The sequence below is a fragment of the Oncorhynchus nerka genome, unplaced genomic scaffold (genome assembly GCF_034236695.1).
Source record: "Oncorhynchus nerka isolate Pitt River unplaced genomic scaffold, Oner_Uvic_2.0 unplaced_scaffold_1203, whole genome shotgun sequence".
Lineage (NCBI taxonomy): Eukaryota > Metazoa > Chordata > Actinopteri > Salmoniformes > Salmonidae > Oncorhynchus > Oncorhynchus nerka.
This window is the reverse complement of record NW_027040128.1, coordinates 18,193-35,266: the sequence shown is the minus strand read 5'-3', so window position 1 is coordinate 35,266 and position 17,074 is coordinate 18,193. Positions and strand designations below refer to the sequence as shown.

Below are 17,074 nucleotides of genomic sequence, written 5' to 3'. Positions count from 1 at the left end.
TTACACCCCCTCTATCATACCACTACCACTCTCTGTTATCTATCTGCATAGTCACTATTTACACCCCCCACTATCATACCACTACCACTCTCTATTATCTATCTGCATAGTCACTATTTACACCCCCCCTCTATCATACCACTACCACTCTCTGTTATCTATCTGCATAGTCACTATTTACACCCCCTCTATCATACCACTACCACTCTCTGTTATCTATCTGCATAGTCACTATTTACACCCCCCTCTATCATACCACTACCACTCTCTGTTATCTATCTGCATAGTCACTATTTACACCCCTCTATCATACCACTACCACTCTCTGTTATCTATCTGCATAGTCACTATTTACACCCCCTCTATCATACCACTACCACTCTCTGTTATTATCTATCTGCATAGTCACTATTTACACCCCCCTCTATCATACCACTACCACTCTCTGTTATCTATCTGCATAGTCACTATTTACACCCCCTCTATCATACCACTACCACTCTCTTATTATCTATCTGCATAGTCACTATTTACACCCCCTCTATCATACCACTACCACTCTCTGTTATCTATCTGCATAGTCACTATTTACACCCCTCTATCATACCACTACCACTCTGTTATCTATCTGCATAGTCACTATTTACACCCCCCTCTATCATACCACTACCACTCTCTGTTATCTATCTGCATAGTCACTATTTACACCCCCCCCCCCCTCTATCATACCACTACCACTCTTGTTATCTATCTGCATAGTCACTATTTACACCCCCTCTATCATACCACTACCACTCTCTGTTATCTATCTGCATAGTCACTATTTACACCCCCCTCTATCATACCACTACCACTCTCTGTTATCTATCTGCATAGTCACTATTTACACCCCCTCTATCATACCACTACCACTCTCTGTTATCTATCTGCATAGTCACTATTTACACCCCCTCTATCATACCACTACCACTCTCTGTTATTATCTATCTGCATAGTCACTATTTACACCCCCTCTATCATACCACTACCACTCTCTGTTATCTATCTGCATAGTCACTATTTACACCCCCTCTATCATACCACTACCACTCTCTGTTATCTATCTGCATAGTCACTATTTACACCCCCTCTATCATACCACTACCACTCTCTGTTATCTATCTGCATAGTCACTATTTACACCCCCTCTATCATACCACTACCACTCTCTGTTATCTATCTGCATAGTCACTATTTACACCCCCCTCTATCATACCACTACCACTCTCTGTTATCTATCTGCATAGTCACTATTTACACCCCCCTCTATCATACCACTACCACTCTCTGTTATCTATCTGCATAGTCACTATTTACACCCCCCTCTATCATACCACTACCACTCTCTGTTATCTATCTGCATAGTCACTATTTACACCCCCCTCTATCATACCACTACCACTCTCTGTTATTATCTATCTGCATAGTCACTATTTACACCCCCACCCCCTCTATCATACCACTACCACTCTCTGTTATCTATCTGCATAGTCACTATTTACACCCCCTCTATCATACCACTACCACTCTCTGTTATCTATCTGCATAGTCACTATTTACACCCCCACCTCTATCATACCACTACCACTCTCTGTTATCTATCTGCATAGTCACTATTTACACCCCCCCTCTATCATACCACTACCACTCTCTGTTATCTATCTGCATAGTCACTATTTACACCCCCCTCTATCATACCACTACCACTCTCTGTTATCTATCTGCATAGTCACTATTTACACCCCCCTCTATCATACCACTACCACTCTCTGTTTATCTATCTGCATAGTCACTATTTACACCCCCTCTATCATACCACTACCACTCTCTGTTATCTATCTGCATAGTCACTATTTACACCCCCTCTATCATACCACTACCACTCTCTGTTATTATCTATCTGCATAGTCACTATTTACACCCCCAGCCACTCTCTGTTATCTATCTGCATAGTCACTACACCCCTTACACCACCTCTGTTATTATCTATCATAGTCACTATTTACACCCCCTCTATCATACCACTGTTATCTATTATCTATCTGCATAGTCACTATTTACACCCCCTCTATCATACCACTACCACTCTCTGTTATCTATCTGCATAGTCACTATTTACACCCCCTCTATCATACCACTACCACTCTCTGTTATCTATCTGCATAGTCACTATTTACACCCCCTCTATCATACCACTACCACTCTCTGTTATCTATCTGCATAGTCACTATTTACACCCCCCTCTATCATACCACTACCACTCTCTGTTATCTATCTGCATAGTCACTATTTACACCCCCCATCTATCATACCACTACCACTCTCTGTTATTATCTATCTGCATAGTCACTATTTACACCCCCTCTATCATACCACTACCACTCTCTGTTATCTATCTGCATAGTCACTATTTACACCCCTCTATCATACCACTACCACTCTCTGTTATCTATCTGCATAGTCACTATTTACACCCCCTCTATCATACCACTACCACTCTCTGTTATCTATCTGCATAGTCACTATTTACACCCCCCCTCTATCATACCACTACCACTCTCTGTTATCTATCTGCATAGTCACTATTTACACCCCCTCTATCATACCACTACCACTCTCTGTTATCTATCTGCATAGTCACTATTTACACCCCCCTCTATCATACCACTACCACTCTCTGTTATTATCTATCTGCATAGTCACTATTTACACTGCCCCCCCCCTCTATCATACCACTACCACTCTCTGTTATTATCTATCTGCATAGTCACTATTTACACCCCCCTCTATCATACCACTACCACTCTCTGTTATCTATCTGCATAGTCACTATTTACACCCCCCATACCCCCACTCTATTATACCATAGTCACTCTTTACACTGTTATCATATCTGCATAGTCATCTATTTCACTATTTACCCCCTATCATACCACTACCACTCTCTGTTATCTATCTGCATAGTCACTATTTACACCCCCCTCTATCATACCACTACCACTCTCTGTTATCTATCTGCATAGTCACTATTTACACCCCCTCTATCATACCACTACCACTCTCTGTTATCTATCTGCATAGTCACTATTTACACCCCCTCTATCATACCACTACCACTCTCTGTTATCTATCTGCATAGTCACTATTTACATCCCCCCTCTATCATACCACTACCACTCTCTGTTATCTATCTGCATAGTCACTATTTACACCCCTCTATCATACCACTACCACTCTCTTATTATCTATCTGCATAGTCACTATTTACACCCCCTCTATCATACCACTACCACTCTCTGTTATCTATCTGCATAGTCACTATTTACACCCCCTATCATACCACTACCACTCTCTGTTATCTATCTGCATAGTCACTATTTACACCCCCTCTATCATACCACTACCACTCTCTGTTATCTATCTGCATAGTCACTATTTACACCCCCCCTCTATCATACCACTGCCACTCTCTGTTATCTATCTGCATAGTCACTATTTACACCCCCCCCTCTATCATACCACTACCACTCTCTGTTATTATCTATCTGCATAGTCACTATTTACACCCCCCTCTATCATACCACTACCACTCTCTGTTATCTATCTGCATAGTCACTATTTACACCCCCTCTATCATACCACTACCACTCTCTGTTATCTATCTGCATAGTCATCTATCTGCATAGTCACTATTTACACTGCATAGTCACTATTTACACCCCTCTATCATACCACTACCACTCTCTGTTATCTATCTGCATAGTCACTATTTACACCCCCTCTATCATACCACTGCCACTCTCTGTTATCTATCTGCATAGTCACTATTTACACCCCTCTATCATACCACTACCACTCTCTGTTATCTATCTGCATAGTCACTATTTACACCCCCTCTATCATACCACTGCCACTCTCTGTTATCTATCTGCATAGTCACTATTTACACCCCCCCTCTATCATACCACTACCACTCTCTGTTATCTATCTGCATAGTCACTATTTACACCCCCCTCTATCATACCACTACCACTCTCTATTATCTATCTGCATAGTCACTATTTACACCCCCTCTATCATACCACTACCACTCTCTGTTATTATCTATCTGCATAGTCACTATTTACACCCCCTCTATCATACCACTACCACTCTCTGTTATCTATCTGCATAGTCACTATTTACACCCCCTCTATCATACCACTACCACTCTCTGTTATCTATCTGCATAGTCACTATTTACACCCCCCCTCTATCATACCACTACCACTCTGTTATTATCTATCTGCATAGTCACTATTTACACCCCCTCTATCATACCACTACCACTCTCTGTTATTATCTATCTGCATAGTCACTATTTACACCCCCCCTATCATACCACTACCACTCTCTATTATCTATCTGCATAGTCACTATTTACACTTCTATCATACCACTGCCACTCTCTGTTATCTATCTGCATAGTCACTATTTACACCCCCTCTATCATACCACTACCACTCTCTGTTATCTATCTGCATAGTCACTATTTACACCCCCTCTATCATACCACTACCACTCTCTGTTATCTATCTGCATAGTCACTATTTACACCCCCTCTATCATACCACTACCACTCTCTGTTATTATCTATCTGCATAGTCACTATTTACACTGTACCTCTATCATACCACTACCACTGTTCTGTTATCTATCTGCATAGTCACTATTTACACCCCTCTCTATCATACCACCACTGCCACTCTCTGTTATCTATCTGCATAGTCACTATTTACACCCCCTCTATCATACCACTACCACTCTCTGTTATCTATCTGCATAGTCACTATTTACACCCCAAGGTCTCTATCATACCACTACCACTCTCTATTATCTATCTGCATAGTCACTATTTACACTCTCTATCATACCACTACCACTCTCTGTTATTATCTATCTGCATAGTCACTATTTACACCCCCTCTATCATACCACTACCACTCTCTATTATCTATCTGCATAGTCACTATTTACACTTCCCCTCTATCATACCACTCACTCTCTAACCCTTTTATCTTCATAGTCACTTTTTTATTTAACCCCCAATTTCGTGGTATCCAATTCTTAGTAGTTACTATCTTGTCTCATCGCTACAACTCCCGTACTCCACACTCTCGTCTACTATAAGGTCTACTACACCTGTTGTATTCAGCATTTCACTGTGAGGTCTACTATACCTGTTGTATTCAGCATTTCACTGTGAGGTCTACTACACCTGTTGTATTCAGCATTTCACTGTGAGGTCTACTACACCTGTTGTATTCAGCATTTCACTGTGAGGTCTACTACACCTGTTGTATTCAGCATTTCACTGTAAGGTCTACTACACCTGTTGTATTCAGCATTTCACTGTAAGGTCTACTACACCTGTTGTATTCAGCATTTCACTGTGAGGTCTACTACACCTGTTGTATTCAGCATTTCACTGTGAGGTCTACTACACCTGTTGTATTCAGCATTTCACTGTGAGGTCTACTACACCTGTTGTATTCATCATTTCACTGTGAGGTCTACTACACCTGTTGTATTCAGCATTTCACTGTGAGGTCTACTACACCTGTTGTATTCAGCATTTCACTGTGAGGTCTACTACACCTGTTGTATTCAGCATTTCACTGTAAGGTCTACTACACAGAGAGAGAGAGGAAGAAAATGTTGTATTCAGCATTTCACTGTACTACTACACCTGTTGTATTCAGCATTTCACTGTGAGGTCTACTACACCTGTTGTATTCATCATTTCACTGTGAGGTCTACTATCACCTGTTGTATTCAGCATTTCACTGTGAGGTCTACTACACCTGTTGTATTCAGCATTTTACACTGTGAGGTCTACTTGTCTCACACCTGTTGTATTCAGCATTTCACTGTGAGGTCTACTACACCTGTTGTATTCAGCATTTCACTGTGAGGTCTACTACACCTGTTGTATTCAGCATTTCACTGTGAGGTCTACTACACCTGTTGTATTCAGCATTTCACTGTGAGGTCTACTACACCTGTTGTATTCAGCATTTCACTGTGAGGTCTACTACACCTGTTGTATTCAGCATTTCACTGTGAGGTCTACTACACCTGTTGTATTCAGCATTTCACTGTGAGGTCTACTACACCTGTTGTATTCAGCATTTCACTGTAAGGTCTACTACACCTGTTGTATTCAGCATTTCACTGTAAGGTCTACTACACCTGTTGTATTCAGCATTTCACTGTGAGGTCTACTACACCTGTTGTATTCAGCATTTCACTGTGAGGTCTACTACACCTGTTGTATTCAGCATTTCACTGTGAGGTCTACTACACCTGTTGTATTCAGCATTTCACTGTGAGGTCTACTACACCTGTTGTATTCAGCATTTCACTGTGAGGTCTACTACACCTGTTGTATTCAGCATTTCACTGTGAGGTCTACTTCACCTGTTGTATTCAGCATTTCACTGTGAGGTCTACTACACCTGTTGTATTCAGCATTTCACTGTGAGGTCTACTACACCTGTTGTATTCAGCATTTCACTGTGAGGTCTACTACACCTGTTGTATTCAGCATTTCACTGTGAGGTCTACTACACCTGTTGTATTCAGCATTTCACTGTGAGGTCTACTACACCTGTTGTATTCAGCATTTCACTGTGAGGTCTACTACACCTGTTGTATTCAGTATTTCACTGTAAGGTCTACTACACCTGTTGTATTCAGCATTTCACTGTAAGGTCTACTACACCTGTTGTATTCAGCATTTCACTGTGAGGTCTACTACACCTGTTGTATTCAGCATTTCACTGTGAGGTCTACTACACCTGTTGTATTCAGCATTTCACTGTGAGGTCTACTACACCTGTTGTATTCAGCATTTCACTGTGAGGTCTACTACACCTGTTGTATTCAGCATTTCACTGTGAGGTCTACTACACCTGTTGTATTCAGCATTTCACTGTGAGGTCTACTACACCTGTTTTATTCAGCATTTCACTGTAAGGTCTACTACAGCTGTTGTATTCAGCATTTCACTGTAAGGTCTACTACACCTGTTGTATTCAGCATTTCACTGTGAGGTCTACTACACCTGTTGTATTCAGCATTTCACTGTGAGGTCTACTACACCTGTTGTATTCAGCATTTCACTGTGAGGTCTACTACACCTGTTGTATTCAGCATTTCACTGTGAGGTCTACTACACCTGTTGTATTCAGCATTTCACTGTGAGGTCTACTACACCTGTTGTATTCAGCATTTCACTGTGAGGTCTACTACACCTGTTGTATTCAGTATTTCACTGTAAGGTCTACTACACCTGTTGTATTCAGCATTTCACTGTAAGGTCTACTACACCTGTTGTATTCAGCATTTCACTGTAAGGTCTACTACACCTGTTGTATTCAGCATTTCACTGTGAGGTCTACTACACCATGTGACAAATAACATTGGATTTGATTTACAATTTAAAGTGTAAATATATATTTTCCGTAAATCCAAGAGTCCATTCTTGAGTTTAACCATGACAAAGTGCAAAGCTGATCTGTGTGTGTGTGTGTGTGTGTGTGTGTGTGTGTGTGTGTGTGTGTGAGGTCAGTTCATCAGTAGATGTGTCTCAGAGTGTTGAGGAGGACCCTTTAGTGGACGGACCGCTGATTTCCCATGATGCCTTGCAGTCTGCTATCAGGAGAGAATTCACGACTCTCCCCACGCACTGTTCTGCTGTCCTGCTACTGCTGCTCCAGGTATACACACACACACACACACACACACATCCCTGTTGTAGTGTAGAGACACACACACATCCCTGTTGTAGTGTAGAGACACACACACATCCCTGTTGTAGTGTAGAGACACACACACACACATCCCTGTTGTAGTGTAGAGACACACACACACATCCCTGTTGTAGTGTAGAGACACACACACACATCCCTGTTGTAGTGTAGAGACACACACACACATCCCTGTTGTAGTGTAGAGACACACACACATCCCTGTTGTAGTGTAGAGACACACACACACATCCCTGTTGTAGTGTAGAGACACACACACACACATCCCTGTTGTAGTGTAGAGACACACACACACATCCCTGTTGTAGTGTAGAGACACACACACACATCCCTGTTGTAGTGTAGAGACACACACACACATCCCTGTTGTAGTGTAGAGACACACACACACATCCCTGTTGTAGTGTAGAGACACACACACACATCCCTGTTGTAGTGTAGAGACACACACACACACACACACATCCCTGTTGTAGTGTAGAGACACACACACACACACATCCCTGTTGTAGTGTAGAGACACACACACACATCCCTGTTGTAGTGTAGAGACACACACACACACACTAATCCCTGTTGTAGTGTAAAGACACACACACACACACACATCCCTGTTGTAGTGTAAAGACACACACACACACATCCCTGTTGTAGTGTAGAGACACACACACATCCCTGTTGTAGTGTAGAGACACACACACACACACATCCCTGTTGTAGTGTAGAGACACACACACACACACATCCCTGTTGTAGTGTAAAGACACACACACACACACATCCCTGTTGTAGTGTAAAGACACACACACACATCCCTGTTGTAGTGTAGAGACACACACACACACATCCCTGTTGTAGTGTAGAGACACACACACACACATCCCTGTTGTAGTGTAAAGACACACACACACACATCCCTGTTGTAGTGTAGAGACACACACACACACATCCCTGTTGTAGTGTAAAGACACACACACATCCCTGTTGTAGTGTAGAGACACACACACACACACATCCCTGTTGTAGTGTAGAGACACACACACACACACATCCCTGTTGTAGTGTAGAGACACACACACACACATCCCTGTTGTAGTGTAGAGACACACACACACACATCCCTGTTGTAGTGTAGAGACACACACACACACATCCCTGTTGTAGTGTAGAGACACACACACACACATCCCTGTTGTAGTGTAGAGACACACACACACACATCCCTGTTGTAGTGTAGAGACACACACACACACACACATCCCTGTTGTAGTGTAGAGACACACACACACACACATCCCTGTTGTAGTGTAGAGACACACACACACACATCCCTGTTGTAGTGTAGAGACACACACACACACATCCCTGTTGTAGTGTAGAGACACACACACACACACACATCCCTGTTGTAGTGTAGAGACACACACACACACACACATCCCTGTTGTAGTGTAGACACACACACACATCCCTGTTGTAGTGTAGAGACACACACACACATCCCTGTTGTAGTGTAGAGACACACACACACATCCCTGTTGTAGTGTAGAGACACACACACTGTACATGCTGAGGAGTGGTCAGTTGTCTGTAATACTGGTGTAGTCAACATGTTGAGGAGAGGTCAGTTGTCTGTAATACTGGTGTAGTCAACATGCTGAGGAGTGGTCAGTTGTCTGTAATACTGGTGTAGTCAACATGCTGAGGAGTGGTCAGTTGTCTGTAATACTGGTGTAGTCAACATGAGGAGAGGTCAGTTGTCTGTAATACTGGTGTAGTCAACATGCTGAGGAGTGGTCAGTTGTCTGTAATACTGGTGTAGTCAACATACTGAGGAGTGGTCAGTTGTCTAATGCTGAGGAGTGGTCAGTTGTCTGTAATACTGGTGTAGTCAACATGCTGAGGAGAGGTCAGTTGTCTGTAATGCTGGTGTAGTCAACATGCTGAGGAGAGGTCAGTTGTCTGTAATACTGGTGTAGTCAACATGCTGAGGAGTGGTCAGTTGTCTGTAATACTGGTGTAGTCAACATGTTGAGGAGAGGTCAGTTGTCTGTAATGCTGAGGAGAGGTCAGTTGTCTGTAATACTGGTGTAGTCAACATGCTGAGGAGAGGTCAGTTGTCTGTAATGCTGGTGTAGTCAACATGCTGAGGAGTGGTCAGTTGTCTGTAATACTGGTGTAGTCAACATGAGGAGTGGTCAGTTGTCTGTAATACTGGTGTAGTCAACATGCTGAGGAGTGGTCAGTTGTCTGTAATACTGGTGTAGTCAACATGCTGAGGAGAGGTCAGTTGTCTGTAATACTGGTGTAGTCAACATGCTGAGGAGTGGTCAGTTGTCTGTAATACTGGTGTAGTCAACATGAGGAGTGGTCAGTTGTCTGTAATACTGGTATAGTCAACATGCTGAGGAGTGGTCAGTTGTCTGTAATACTGGTGTAGTCAACATGCTGAGGAGAGGTCAGTTGTCTGTAATACTGGTGTAGTCAACATGCTGAGGAGAGGTCAGTTGTCTGTAATACTGGTATAGTCAACATGCTGAGGAGTGGTCAGTTGTCTGTAATACTGGTGTAGTCAACATGCTGAGGAGAGGTCAGTTGTCTGTAATACTGGTGTAGTCAACATGCTGAGGAGAGGTCAGTTGTCTGTAATACTGGTGTAGTCAACATGCTGAGGAGTGGTCAGTTGTCTGTAATACTGGTGTAGTCAACATGCTGAGGAGAGGTCAGTTGTCTGTAATGCTGGTGTAGTCAACATGAGGAGTGGTCAGTTGTCTGTAATACTGGTGTAGTCAACATGCTGAGGAGTGGTCAGTTGTCTGTAATACTGGTGTAGTCAACATGCTGAGGAGAGGTCAGTTGTCTGTAATACTGGTGTAGTCAACATGCTGAGGAGAGGTCAGTTGTCTGTAATACTGAGGAGAGGTCAGTTGTCTGTAATGCTGAGGAGAGGTCAGTTGTCTGTAATGCTGGTGTAGTCAACATGCTGAGGAGAGGTCAGTTGTCTATAATACTGGTGTAGTCAACATGCTGAGGAGTGGTCAGTTGTCTGTAATACTGGTGTAGTCAACATGCTGAGGAGAGGTCAGTTGTCTGTAATACTGGTGTAGTCAACATGCTGAGGAGTGGTCAGTTGTCTGTAATGCTGGTGTAGTCAACATGCTGAGGAGAGGTCAGTTGTCTGTAATACTGGTGTAGTCAACATGCTGAGGAGTGGTCAGTTGTCTGTAATACTGAGGAGAGGTCAGTTGTCTGTAATACTGAGGAGAGGTCAGTTGTCTGTAATGCTGAGGAGAGGTCAGTTGTCTGTAATACTGGTGTAGTCAACATGCTGAGGAGTGGTCAGTTGTCTGTAATACTGGTGTAGTCAACATGCTGAGGAGTGGTCAGTTGTCTGTAATACTGGTGTAGTCAACATGCTGAGGAGAGGTCAGTTGTCTGTAATACTGGTGTAGTCAACATGCTGAGGAGTGGTCAGTTGTCTGTAATACTGAGGAGAGGTCAGTTGTCTGTAATACTGAGGAGAGGTCAGTTGTCTGTAATGCTGAGGAGAGGTCAGTTGTCTGTAATGCTGGTGTAGTCAACATGCTGAGGAGAGGTCAGTTGTCTATAATACTGGTGTAGTCAACATGCTGAGGAGTGGTCAGTTGTCTGTAATACTGGTGTAGTCAACATGCTGAGGAGAGGTCAGTTGTCTGTAATACTGGTGTAGTCAACATGCTGAGGAGTGGTCAGTTGTCTGTAATGCTGGTGTAGTCAACATGCTGAGGAGAGGTCAGTTGTCTGTAATACTGGTGTAGTCAACATGCTGAGGAGAGGTCAGTTGTCTGTAATACTGGTGTAGTCAACATGCTGAGGAGTGGTCAGTTGTCTGTAATACTGGTGTAGTCAACATACTGAGGAGTGGTCAGTTGTCTGTAATACTGGTGTAGTCAACATGCTGAGGAGAGGTCAGTTGTCTGTAATACTGGTGTAGTCAACATGCTGAGGAGAGGTCAGTTGTCTGTAATACTGGTGTAGTCAACATGCTGAGGAGTGGTCAGTTGTCTGTAATACTGGTGTAGTCAACATGCTGAGGAGTGGTCAGTTGTCTGTAATACTGGTGTAGTCAACATGCTGAGGAGAGGTCAGTTGTCTGTAATACTGGTGTAGTCAACATGCTGAGGAGTGGTCAGTTGTCTGTAATGCTGGTGTAGTCAACATGCTGAGGAGAGGTCAGTTGTCTGTAATGCTGAGGAGAGGTCAGTTGTCTGTAATACTGGTGTAGTCAACATGCTGAGGAGTGGTCAGTTGTCTGTAATACTGGTGTAGTCAACATGCTGAGGAGTGGTCAGTTGTCTGTAATACTGGTGTAGTCAACATGCTGAGGAGTGGTCAGTTGTCTGTAATACTGGTGTAGTCAACATGCTGAGGAGTGGTCAGTTGTCTGTAATACTGAGGAGTGGTCAGTTGTCTGTAATACTGGTGTAGTCAACATGCTGAGGAGTGGTCAGTTGTCTGTAATACTGGTGTAGTCAACATGCTGAGGAGAGGTCAGTTGTCTGTAATACTGAGGAGTGGTCAGTTGTCTGTAATACTGGTGTAGTCAACATGCTGAGGAGTGGTCAGTTGTCTGTAATACTGGTGTAGTCAACATGCTGAGGAGAGGTCAGTTGTCTGTAATACTGGTGTAGTCAACATGCTGAGGAGTGGTCAGTTGTCTGTAATACTGGTGTAGTCAACATGCTGATGAGTGGTCAGTTGTCTGTAATACTGGTGTAGTCAACATGCTGAGGAGTGGTCAGTTGTCTGTAATACTGGTGTAGTCAACATGCTGAGGAGAGGTCAGTTGTCTGTAATACTGGTGTAGTCAACATGTTGAGGAGTGGTCAGTTGTCTGTAATACTGGTGTAGTCAACATGCTGAGGAGAGGTCAGTTGTCTGTAATGCTGAGGAGTGGTCAGTTGTCTGTAATGCTGAGGAGAGGTCAGTTGTCTGTAATACTGGTGTAGTCAACATGCTGAGGAGTGGTCAGTTGTCTGTAATACTGGTGTAGTCAACATGTTGAGGAGTGGTCAGTTGTCTGTAATACTGGTGTAGTCAACATGTTGAGGAGTGGTCAGTTGTCTGTAATACTGGTGTAGTCAACATGCTGAGGAGAGGTCAGTTGTGTGTAATACTGGTGTAGTCAACATGCTGAGGAGAGGTCAGTTGTCTGTAATACTGGTGTAGTCAACATGCTGAGGAGTGGTCAGTTGTCTGTAATACTGGTGTAGTCAACATGCTGAGGAGTGGTCAGTTGTCTGTAATGCTGGTGTAGTCAACATGCTGAGGAGAGGTCAGTTGTCTGTAATGCTGAGGAGTGGTCAGTTGTCTGTAATGCTGGTGTAGTCAACATGCTGAGGAGAGGTCAGTTGTCTGTAATGCTGAGGAGTGGTCAGTTGTCTGTAATACTGGTGTAGTCAACATGCTGAGGAGAGGTCAGTTGTCTGTAATGCTGGTGTAGTCAACATGCTGAGGAGAGGTCAGTTGTCTGTAATGCTGAGGAGAGGTCAGTTGTCTGTAATGCTGAGGAGTGGTCAGTTGTCTGTAATACTGGTGTAGTCAACATGCTGAGGAGAGGTCAGTTGTCTGTAATGCTGGTGTAGTCAACATGCTGAGGAGAGGTCAGTTGTCTGTAATACTGGTGTAGTCAACATGCTGAGGAGAGGTCAGTTGTCTGTAATGCTGGTGTAGTCAACATGCTGAGGAGAGGTCAGTTGTCTGTAATACTGGTGTAGTCAACATGCTGAGGAGTGGTCAGTTGTCTAATGCTGAGGAGTGGTCAGTTGTCTGTAATACTGGTGTAGTCAACATGCTGAGGAGTGGTCAGTTGTCTGTAATACTGGTGTAGTCAACATGCTGAGGAGAGGTCAGTTGTCTGTAATACTGGTGTAGTCAACATGCTGAGGAGAGGTCAGTTGTCTGTAATACTGGTGTAGTCAACATGCTGAGGAGTGGTCAGTTGTCTGTAATACTGGTGTAGTCAACATGCTGAGGAGTGGTCAGTTGTCTGTAATACTGGTGTAGTCAACATGCTGAGGAGTGGTCAGTTGTCTGTAATACTGGTGTAGTAGAGGAGTCAACATGCTGAGAGGTCAGTTGTCTGTAATACTGGTGTAGTCAACATGCTGAGGAGTGGTCAGTTGTCTGTAATACTGGTGTAGTCAACATGCTGAGGAGAGGTCAGTTGTCTGTAATACTGGTGTAGTCAACATGCTGAGGAGTGGTCAGTTGTCTGTAATACTGGTGTAGTCAACATGCTGAGGAGAGGTCAGTTGTCTGTAATACTGGTGTAGTCAACATGCTGAGGAGAGGTCAGTTGTCTGTAATACTGGTGTAGTCAACATGCTGAGGAGAGGTCAGTTGTCTGTAATACTGGTGTAGTCAACATGCTGAGGAGTGGTCAGTTGTCTGTAATACTGGTGTAGTCAACATGCTGAGGAGTGGTCAGTTGTCTGTAATACTGGTGTAGTCAACATGCTGAGGAGTGGTCAGTTGTCTGTAATGCTGAGTAGTCAACATGCTGAGAGGGTCAGTTGTCTGTAATACTGGTGTAGTCAACATGCTGAGGAGGGTCAGTTGTCTGTAATGCTGGTTAGTCAACATGCAGGAGTGGTCAGTGTGTAATGGTCAGTTGTCTGTAATACTGTGTAGTCAACATGCTGAGGAGTGGTCAGTTGTCTGTAATACTGGTGTAGTCAACATGCTGAGGAGAGGTCAGTTGTCTGTAATACTGGTGTAGTCAACATGCTGAGGAGAGGTCAGTTGTCTGTAATACTGGTGTAGTCAACATGCTGAGGAGGAGAGGTCAGTTGTCTGTAATACTGGTGTAGTCAACATGCTGAGGAGTGGTCAGTTGTCTGTAATACTGGTGTAGTCAACATGCTGAGGAGTGGTCAGTTGTCTGTAATACTGGTGTAGTCAGAGGTCAGTTGTCTGTAATACTGAGGAGTGGTCAGTTGTCTGTAATGCTGAGGAGAGGTCAGTTGTCTGTAATACTGGTGTAGTCAACATGCTGAGGAGTGGTCAGTTGTCTGTAATACTGGTGTAGTCAACATGCTGAGGAGTGGTCAGTTGTCTGTAATACTGGTGTAGTCAACATGCTGAGGAGTGGTCAGTTGTCTGTAATACTGGTGTAGTCAACATGCTGAGGAGAGGTCAGTTGTCTGTAATACTGGTCAGTTGTCTGTAATACTGGTGTAGTCAAAATGCTGAGGAGTGGTCAGTTGTCTGTAATACTGGTGTAGTCAACATGCTGAGGAGAGGTCAGTTGTCTGTAATACTGGTGTAGTCAACATGCTGAGGAGAGGTCAGTTGTCTGTAATACTGGTGTAGTCAACATGCTGAGGAGTGGTCAGTTGTCTGTAATACTGGTGTAGTCAACATGCTGAGGAGTGGTCAGTTGTCTGTAATACTGGTGTAGTCAACATGGTGGTAGTCAATACTGGTGTATGCTGTCTGTAGGAGTGGTCAGTTGTCTGTAATACTGGTGTAGTCAACATGCTGAGGAGAGGTCAGTTGTCTGTAATACTGGTGTAGTCAACATGCTGAGGAGAGGTCAGTTGTCTGTAATACTGGTGTAGTCAACATGCTGAGGAGAGGTCAGTTGTCTGTAATACTGGTGTAGTCAACATGCTGAGGAGAGGTCAGTTGTCTGTAATACTGGTGTAGTCAACATGCTGAGGAGTGGTCAGTTGTCTGTAATACTGGTGTAGTCAACATGCTGAGGAGTGGTCAGTTGTCTGTAATACTGGTGTAGTCAACATGCTGAGGAGTGGTCAGTTGTCTGTAATACTGGTGTAGTCAACATGCTGAGGAGAGGTCAGTTGTCTGTAATACTGGTGTAGTCAACATGCTGAGGAGAGGTCAGTTGTCTGTAATACTGGTGTAGTCAACATGCTGAGGAGTGGTCAGTTGTCTGTAATACAGTGGTGTAGTCAACATGCTGAGGAGTGGTCAGTTGTCTGTAATACTGGTGTAGTCAACATGCTGAGGAGTGGTCAGTTGTCTGTAATACAGTTGTCTGTGTAGTCAACATGCTGAGGAGTGGTCAGTTGTCTGTAATGCTGAGGAGAGGTCAGTTGTCTGTAATACTGGTGTAGTCAACATGCTGAGGAGTGGTCAGTTGTCTGTAATGCTGGTGTAGTCAACATGCTGAGGAGAGGTCAGTTGTCTATAATACTGGTGTAGTCAACATGCTGAGGAGTGGTCAGTTGTCTGTAATGCTGAGGAGAGGTCAGTTGTCTGTAATACTGGTGTAGTCAACATGCTGAGGAGAGGTCAGTTGTCTGTAATACTGGTGTAGTCAACATGCTGAGGAGAGGTCAGTTGTCTGTAATACTGGTGTAGTCAACATGCTGAGGAGAGGTCAGTTGTCTGTAATACTGGTGTAGTCAACATGCTGAGGAGATGTCAGTTGTCTGTAATACTGGTGTAGTCAACATGCTGAGGAGTGGTCAGTTGTCTGTAATACTGGTGTAGTCAACATGCTGAGGAGAGGTCAGTTGTCTGTAATGCTGAGGAGAGGTCAGTTGTCTGTAATACTGGTGTAGTCAACATGCTGAGGAGAGGTCAGTTGTCTGTAATACTGGTGTAGTCAACATGCTGAGGAGTGGTCAGTTGTCTGTAATACTGGTGTAGTCAACATGCTGAGGAGAGGTCAGTTGTCTGTAATACTGGTGTAGTCAACATGCTGAGGAGAGGTCAGTTGTCTGTAATACTGGTGTAGTCAACATGCTGAGGAGTGGTCAGTTGTCTGTAATACTGGTGTAGTCAACATGCTGAGGAGTGGTCAGTTGTCTGTAATACTGGTGTAGTCAACATGCTGAGGAGTGGTCAGTTGTCTGTAATACTGGTGTAGTCAACATGCTGAGGAGTGGTCAGTTGTCTGTAATACTGGTGTAGTCAACATGCTGAGGAGAGGTCAGTTGTCTGTAATACTGGTGTAGTCAACATGCTGAGGAGTGGTCAGTTGTCTGTAATACTGGTGTAGTCAACATGCTGAGGAGTGGTCAGTTGTCTGTAATGCTGAGGAGAGGTCAGTTGTCTGTAATACTGGTGTAGTCAACATGCTGAGGAGTGGTCAGTTGTCTGTAATGCTGGTGTAGTCAACATGCTGAGGAGAGGTCAGTTGTCTGTAATACTGGTGTAGTCAACATGCTGAGGAGTGGTCAGTTGTCTGTAATACTGAGTCAACATGAGGAGGT

At 43.7% G+C, this 17,074-nt stretch overlaps 1 protein-coding gene across 1 annotated transcript in view; it reads left to right on the top strand.

The window, feature by feature from the left end:
- The window catches only part of LOC135569097 (transmembrane protein 192-like), a gene marked incomplete at its 3' end in the record, with an annotated part of 30,682 nt that overhangs the window by 5,514 nt on the left and 8,094 nt on the right, over positions 1-17,074 (top strand). The window contains exon 2 of the mRNA XM_065015941.1: positions 7,647-7,799. Within this exon, the coding sequence (XP_064872013.1) occupies positions 7,647-7,799 (153 nt within the window). The remainder of the gene's footprint in view (positions 1-7,646; positions 7,800-17,074) is intronic.